Source organism: Gossypium raimondii, chromosome 11 (genome assembly GCF_025698545.1).
Source record: "Gossypium raimondii isolate GPD5lz chromosome 11, ASM2569854v1, whole genome shotgun sequence".
Taxonomy (NCBI): Eukaryota; Viridiplantae; Streptophyta; class Magnoliopsida; order Malvales; family Malvaceae; genus Gossypium; species Gossypium raimondii.
Genome location: NC_068575.1, coordinates 43,254,360 through 43,263,042, shown reverse-complemented (window position 1 = coordinate 43,263,042; position 8,683 = coordinate 43,254,360). Strand labels below are relative to the sequence as shown.

The window sequence follows — 8,683 nt, the reverse complement described above, 5'->3', positions numbered from 1 at the left end:
CGTATCAAGCCAATAAGTTATAAATACTCACCATCACAATTGGTTTTGATCAAGAGTTAAATATTTCTCATCTTTGAATTTTTCTATGTGCGTATATGTTCCAATTGCTCCACCACAACGCACAAAGGTGAGTGAATCCTCAAAGAAAGTTGGGAATATATATATTAATTACAAGTTTCTTTATATTATTAGATGTTTTGAATGTATTTGAGATTCAATTATAACATGATTTGTGATTACAATTTTGATTCGATAGTTTTCTCGACATTAGGGGGAGAGAAATAATAACTTGTAATGAGTTAGGGGGAGAGTAATTTGAACCATAAGTTCAATAAGGATAACTTATTACAAGTTAACTGTTAGATGTATTTACAAAATTAATGAGAATAACCAAGTTAATATTTTAATTTGAATCAAAGTCCCAGTAGGACAATCAATTAGAATAAATAATAGATTGATCGGTTCCAAAGATGAAAATTCTTCTAGATGGTCATATAGTGGAGGCGGGTGCTCGAGAAGAGACCCAAGACATAACTAATAAGTAAAACTCCAGAAGAGATTCTGGTACCTGAAACTGAATTTTAAATTAATGAAAATAAGAGGTCTCGATAAGTTATGTCAATTCGAGAAAATGTAGAACTGAATAATAAAGGTGGTCGACAATGATTTTGCATGCAATATTATTATTGAAATAATGAGATAAAAGGAGGGTCTTGAATAAATCTATTAAGAAATATATATATGAAATAAATTGATCAAAATAGAAAGACACAACTTAAGTACAATTAAATTTGTGGAGTTTTTGGACCAGTAGTCCAAATATCTAAAAATATAAAGCCACTGAGGGTGCAAATGAAGTAGTTTTGCAAAAGCGGAATAAAAATATGAAGTTTTTCGCTAAGTACTAGCACTGATTATGAAAAGATATAATATTCTTTTGTGGTGAATACAATAACCTTTAGATATATTATTTTGACAATTCATAAAAGATTTAACTTATGTCTAATGGTTGTTATTACAACCTTTTATGAACCAATATATAGTAAAGTTTACATTAAAATCCTTGAAGGATTTAGAATGCCGAAGCATATTGAAATTATCGGAAATTGTTTATTATATGAATTGAAATAATTGAACATATGTGGTAAGTTTGACTTAGTCAATAGTAGTTGAAAGAGGATTATAAAATTATCTAAAATACCTATTTGTGTTTTTATAAAAGAATCATGATTAAAGTTTGTTATGATTATTTTTGAATCTCCTAAAGAGATCAAAATATATTTCCCCAAATTTCCTTCGCTCATTACTTTTAAATGGTAATATAAATGTTTAGCAAATACATTCAAATAGTCATTTGAAAAACTAGTATTCAAGATTGAATATGTAGAATATGAGAAAATATGTGATGTTTTCATGAGGAGGAGTAAATACGCATTGCACCCTTTTTCCCTTAATCGAGGTTTTGTCCCATTGAGTTTTCCTGGTAAAGTTTTTAATAAGGCAGCATATTATGTGTATTATAGATTGTGTACTCTTTTTCCTTCATTAGGTTTTTATCCCACTGGGTTTTTCCTAATAAGATTTTAACGAGGCATATTATCTACCAATGGACATCCAAGGGGGAGTGTTATGAATATCTTATTAAGTGGATGTCTATCATGATCAAGATAAAGTTTTAATATAGTTTAAATTCTAATAGTTATTAGAATTAGATCTCTACTTCTTTTACACTTCTTATGCCTATAAATAAAAACTCGATAAAGCATTGTAATGATCCCTTTTATCAATATAGTATATTCTATTTTTCTTTGATCTTTATTCTCTTCATCTCTCTTTATTTTGTAATGAAATTACAAATAACTCAATAAATTATTTTACGAAAATAATTAGACTGCTTTAAATTACCTTTATGGGCTCATTTGAGTATAAGGACTTCTTAGATATTAATTCCAAAATAAAATATTTATATATTCATATAAATTATTAAAATAATCATTTTAAATGAAAATAATATAAAATTATTAAATAATAATTTGAGACGAATCGGATGAACCCAAGCTTAGATAGTATTTTTTATTAGAATAATTGATAGGTTGATGGTTGGGTTTAAGTAATATATTAACACTTTAAATTTATTTAAATTTGACCCTACTTATAATATGGGTATAGAATTTTGTTTAAGTCTATTCATATTAGTATATAATTAAATTCAAATTCATTTTAAAGTTGTTTATATTATTTTTAAATTTTATATTATTTTTAATTAAATATTTCTAGTTTTATAAAAACATTGAAAATTGAGGGATTGGGCACTTTATTTTAAACCGGCTAATAATCACGTTTAGATAAATCTAATAAAAAGGAAATGGACCTTATGCATAAATATATATATGAATATTAAAAAATTGCATTTCCAAAAATATTGAAGACGATGAAGCGCAGTGCGCAAAAAGGAAACTAAATTGCTAGTTTCAATTTAGCAGTTTGAGTGGTTGCCGATTTGAACACAACTCAGCGCAGGGCAGAGCAAATCCCAAGTCAAATTCTTCCAACACGAAAACCAGTAAATCCAAAACCAACTTTCTTCCAATGTGTGCCGTCTCACTCTGCCAAATGCAAACCATCAGCTGCTCAAGTTCCCCAACGAGCAAAGCCCTAAAATGCCAAAGCTAGCATCGCATGCTCCTTCACTCTCTAATCCTAACCCTAGATCCTAAAGAAGAAGACAATGGCCAAGCACGCCTCCGCCGCCGTTGGCTGGGGCCACCACCACTTGCAGAAGCGCTGGCTCTTGGCTCTTCTCCTCATGCTCACTGTTTCAACTGTTATTGCCTTCTTCATGAGAGCCGCCTTCGATTCGTGCGATCGGAATGTTTCTGTTGATAATGTTATCAGCTCAGCTCGGGATTCCGTCCAAGTCGCCGATAAGCGAGCCCCGCAGATCGCTGCTGCAAAGCCGAGTCCACTCAGTTTCATGAAGTCCAAGATTGTTCTACTGGTGTCGCATGAGCTCTCGCTTTCTGGTACGCTCTATTTTCTGTTAATAGTTATCTTTATCGAGTTTCAGTATTGGAGTTTGTTTTAATTGCCTAGGTTTCCTACGGAGCGACTTGTTAGGGTTAATTTTACTGTATGATTGTTTCCATTGAAGTAGCATTGCAATTGAATCGAATTTATTTGGGCATAGCTTTGAGCTGGCCTTTTTGTATTGTCTATAGGCATTCATTAAAGAATTCTAGACCGATCCATCGACATATATAACTGAGTTTCGATGTACTATATAGGAACCAGCAGAGAATTTACTTGGATTTTTACAGTTAGTTAGCATGTTGTAGAAGCCATGCAAATTTCAAAAAGCCATTACTGTTAATAAAAGTCCCATTTGCATAATCATTAATTACTATTTGCAGACTTTAAAAAAAAATACTATTTGCAGAATGGAAAGATTTAATATCATGGTCAACCAATTGTTGCTATAAGTTCCTTAAATATTGAGTGCGGTAAAGCACGTTAGAATTTTTGTACAGTATCTTATAATGTTGAATTTCATCATAAAATTTGGAAAAAAAGAAAAATCATAATGTGCATTAGGGCCTTCTGTGTCTTAATCCTTTAAGTTCCATTAAGGCTCAGGAAAAGCACTCCACCAATGTGCTATTATCTTCAGGCTTAATCAATTTTGAGGTTCTGTCAATGTTTTAGTAACAGCTTTTGCCTTTGCCGCTATGGATGAGAATAATTCTGATATTTAATTATAAAATATTTTTTTGGCATTTTGCTGATAGTTGCTATAAATGGTTTGTGCATATAAATGGTCTGTCCTTTTACAATGCATGGTTGCCCTTGTAGTTATCCTTTGTGAAAAACTGTCATGTAAAAGATCATCAAACTTTTCAGTTGTAATGTCTATTACTTCCAGCTGTCGGTGGATGTTCACTCATGTTGCTGCATTATGTGATCTCCAAAATATGGTTTTGCTACTCTATTTTGAGCAAATGGATGTCCTTTTCCTGGATAAACTTTGCTGGTTGTTTTTATCTTATTTCCTTGTAAAGATGCTATTTAGAGTTCAATTCTGTCATAATTATTTCTTTTTATTATGTTTCCTTTTCTTTTTACAGGTGGACCATTGTTGTTGATGGAGCTAGCATTTCTATTAAGAAGTGTTGGTGCTGAAGTTAATTGGGTTACATTTATGAAACCATCTGAAACTGATGAAGTAATATATAGTTTAGAACATAAGATGTTGGACAGAGGAGTGCAGGTAGAAACTTCTCTGGAGTACTGAAATTTATTTGTATATTCATTTATGGTTCCTTTTCCATGTAGTGGTGCAATTTTATATTACTTAATAGGATTGATTGTATTGTATTTGTGAAGGCTTGGATGATTCAACTGTAACTATGTAGTTTCCTTCTAATTAGGCTTTTACCTGTCTTTTCAGGTTTTCTCCGCGTTTGGAAAAGAAGCTATAGATACTGCTTTAAGAGCTGATTTGGTTGTTTTGAACACAGCGGTTGCTGGGAAATGGCTAGATTATGTTCTTAAGGAAGATGTTCACCGTGTTCTGCCTAAGGTGTTGTGGTGGATCCATGAAATGCGAGGCCATTACTTCAAATTAGAGTATGTAAAGCATCTTCCCTCTGTAGCTGGTGCAATGATTGATTCACACGTCACAGCGGAATATTGGAAGAATAGGACTCAAGAGCGGTTGAAGTAAACTTCCAAAATCCTCATGTCTACTATAGTTATGTTTTTGGATAAAACATGTCTACTTTCTCTCTGTGCTTTTGTTGCTTTAAAATATTTAAGGTCATTCCATATGCATTGAAACAGAAACATGCTTTTTCACATTTAGTTTCTCAATAGATAAATTTGAGACTTATTTTTTACCCTTTGATTGACCATTTTGCAGGATTAAAATGCCTGAGACCTATGTTGTTCACCTTGGAAATAGCAATGAACTGATGCAAGTTGCAGAAGACAGTGTGGCTAAAAGGGTTTTGCGTGAACATGTTCGTGAATCGCTTGGAGTGCGCAATGACGATTTACTCTTTGCCTTAATAAATAGTATGCTTTTGATATTTCATCTTGAATAAAATTTTCTGGTCTTTTTCATTTTCCCCAATCAGTGCACCAATTTTTATTCGTTTTAACTTCGTAATTACACACACACACAAAAAAAAAAAATCCTTATTTTAGTTTTGATAAAAGGAGGATTGTTAGAATCAGGTTTGCCATATAACTATTTTATCTGGGAAAGTAATTGGTGAATTTCATTTGATGCCATTTATGCTGTTTCATTGTGTGCTTAATTTTGTTGTTTGGTGAGATTGTCTTTTTGAGAAAAAATGAAAATCATTTAGCTTATTCAATTGCTATGGATTGACACTCCTGTACTCTATCCAACAGAAGATTCTGGTAACAACTGTATTCTGGTTCTGTGGATAACCTTTTACGTGATTTCTTCGTTTCCCCCTTAGTTATAATTATTCCCCCTCTGTCCCAATAAACTTTTTACATTTTGACGTTAAGTGATCAAAATTTAATTGGTATAGATGGAGTATTATTTTCCATTAACCACCTCTCCAATCTACCCCTTGATTTTTTCAGTTCTCTAAGGCAAATCGAAGATTGTATAATGGATGGGGAAACATCTAACTAAAAGGCACATGGTTTTCTGCTATTCATCAATGATGGTACTTGATTACCTTTACACTGCAGGTGTTTCACGAGGAAAAGGGCAGGATCTCTTTCTACGCTCTTTCTACGAGGCCTTACAACTGATCAAGCAAAAGAAAATGCAGGTGCCACCATTGCATGCAGTAATTGTGGGAAGTGACATGAGTGCTCATACGAAACTTGAAATGGAATTACGAGATTATGTAACGCAGAAGAAAATTCAAGATCGTGTTCACTTTGTGAACAAAACTCTAACAGTAGCTCCATATTTAGCTGCCGTAGATGTTCTTGTTCAGAATTCTCAGGTACTATTTCGTTGAAAGAGTTCTCTATTTCAAATATAGTTTCCCTAACCAATGAAATTCATCTAGTTTGTCAGCTTGCTGATATAAAATTTTCTCCCTCAATGTTTGGGGGCTAATAATTTTACAGACACTAATATTAGATGCTAACTCGTACATATCATTACCTCCTGTTGCTATTATAAAATGCAGAGGTAGAACAGAAGAAATATATTTGAATATCCTTCTTTTACCATATCATGTCTTAGTCTTTGTTGACTTGACAAAATTTGATAATTGACTTAATGACATTGGTTATCTGGTGGTTAGAGGGCTAGCATTTCTTATATGGTAATAATCGTTCATACGTCTTTTACTCTTTTTATGTTCATTTTCCAGTTGTTTTTGTAGACTAGTCAGATAATGTCACTGAGAATAACAAAAATTCCGAGGCACAACATTGAGCAATTAGATACTCTAAACATGCTTCGCATGGAAACTTGTAAACAACTCCTTGGAGTCAAAAGTACTGTTTTTTTTTTCTTCATCTAATGGACTTGAAATTCCAGATTAATTTGAGTAGGTTCAAGGGATTGATATGAAGGTTTTGAATTGTTCGGACCTCTGTGTAGCTGATGAACTTTTACAATTTGTTTTCTTTCAATTCTTTTGCACATGATTAGCATTGCATTATACACACTAAGAACACCTTGTTACTCGGGAAAAAGTTGCTTTAAACAGAAAAGGAATCACAAGAAGGTTAATCTTACATGTAGGGACGGGGAGAATGCTTTGGACGGATAACAATCGAAGCAATGGCATTTCAGTTGCCTGTGCTGGTAATCTGTTAACTTTACCTGATTCTTTTTATGTGTTTATTACCTTTTAGTGAGGCTTATGAGCTTATGGCAAATAAAATACTTGGAACACACTCACTGCTCATGTTCTCTAGCCACTAGCCAGTATTCACTTTTATTTATAATGCAAGACAGGGAACAGCTGCCGGGGGCACAACGGAAATAGTAGTGAACGGCACAACAGGTTTATTGCACCCTGCTGGGAAAGAAGGGGTGACAACTCTGGCGAAACATATTGTGAAACTAGCTACGCATGTAGAGAGGAGGCTTACAATAGGAAAGAGAGGGTACGAAAGGGTGAAAGAAAGATTTCTAGAACATCACATGGCAGAGAGAATTGGTGAAGTACTTAAAGAAGTGTTGAGGAAGTCTAAAATCAGATCAAGTAAACACCTTTGACAGTGAAAACCCCCGCCCACCATAAAATTACAATGAGGTATATCCAGTTTTCAATCAACATAATGGAGTGACATCTTTAATTCTGGCCTTTTTCTTTTCTTCTTCTGTCTTCTTTTCAACTAGTTCGCCGTATGTAAATTATTTTACATTGTTATAACACAATGTTCAGTAGCTGTTTATCTGGTCGACAAGTCTTTTAATTTTTACTTGTTTATGGGCATAATACAATTAGATTAGTAAAGAATTCAGCTCAAGAGTGTCTGAGAAGTTCTGGAATGTTACAAGTGAAGAACTCGGTGATATAAAATGGAAAAGTTTAACGAGTACAGTCTCTTTGCCAGCGGCAATTCTGTTTGAACTTGATACATAAGCAATTATTTATAAATAATGCTAGTGCATCACTCTTTTTATTTAAGAGCTTGGAGGTTAGATTTCAGTATCTTGAACTGTGTAAATGGCACATCTACCGGGTAAATTAATGAAATATGCTGAATAGTTTGGTTTTTGGAGGATGCGTTTGGAACATTTTCACTTTGTTATATTTTTTTTTTCGGTTGGAAATTTGAAGTTTATAGATTTTTTTTTTTTTTTTTGTGTTTGAGATAAACATTGTTATAATTTTAAGGTTGAATTTACGACGATGCTATAGAGCATAGTGACTTACAAATTTCATCTACCATTTGAGGATGAACCCATCATCTAAGAAGTCAAGATTGCATTGCAACTTAAGGTTCCAGCTCACGCTAATTCTATGGTCACAAGTTGAAGTGTAATTAGGGTTTCAAGTTTACAAAGGTTACGCTGTTAAGGGACAGAGTATAACTGGGGCCTTAGTTGACAGTGGTTATGTGGGCAAAACAATGAGTTTCACCTTATCCGAAATTCATACAAAAGTTTATGATTATAATCAAGTAATTTGTTTTATCTGTCATCACCGAAGGCAGTGAGCTCGTTATTATAATCTGTGACAGAGTTGGGGGCAACAAGATTTTAGCAGGGAGGAGTTACTGTGCGGTGCAGACAAGATGAAACGCGAATTGGGTTGGCAATGGTTGCTTGGTGAAACGTGAATCAGGCCAACATCGGTTGCTTGGAAACCTTGTTGTTGCTAATTTTGTCACAGTTTAATGTAATGGGTTTGACGTCTTTGGTGGGGAAAACGAGTAAGTTGAGTATACTGAAAGGCCTCAGTGCTTTTCGCTATGACTATGATTTTAGATTTCTGTATGGGTTTTATAAAACAACCTCCTTTAATGGGATAAAGCTCGTTGTCGTGCCCGTATAACCATTGTCAACTAGTGCCCCAGTTATACTCCACCGCTTGACAGCATAACCTTCGTAAACTTGAAGCCCTAGTTACACTTCAACCCGTGACCGTATAATCACCGTCAACTAGGATCTCGAGTTATAATGCGATCTCGGCTTCTCAGGCCATGGCTTCATCCTCACATGGCAAGTGAAATT

At 33.8% G+C, this 8,683-nt stretch overlaps 1 protein-coding gene across 2 annotated transcripts; it reads left to right on the top strand.

The window, feature by feature from the left end:
• Positions 1-2,401: 2,401 nt before the first annotated feature.
• Positions 2,402-7,634, top strand: LOC105803770 (uncharacterized). 2 transcript variants are annotated; one of them, XM_052624182.1, is made up of 7 exons: positions 2,402-3,023; positions 4,122-4,264; positions 4,445-4,716; positions 4,916-5,070; positions 5,725-5,987; positions 6,740-6,802; positions 6,956-7,634. In XM_052624182.1, exons 1-7 carry the CDS (start codon positions 2,729-2,731, stop codon positions 7,217-7,219), a joined length of 1,455 nt encoding a protein of 484 aa, XP_052480142.1. In that variant the 5' UTR covers positions 2,402-2,728; the 3' UTR covers positions 7,220-7,634. The 2 variants fall into 2 exon arrangements, with proteins under 2 accessions (XP_052480142.1, XP_012491617.1); XM_012636163.2 differs by having other exon boundaries at positions 6,952-7,634.
• Positions 7,635-8,683: the final 1,049 nt, after the last annotated feature.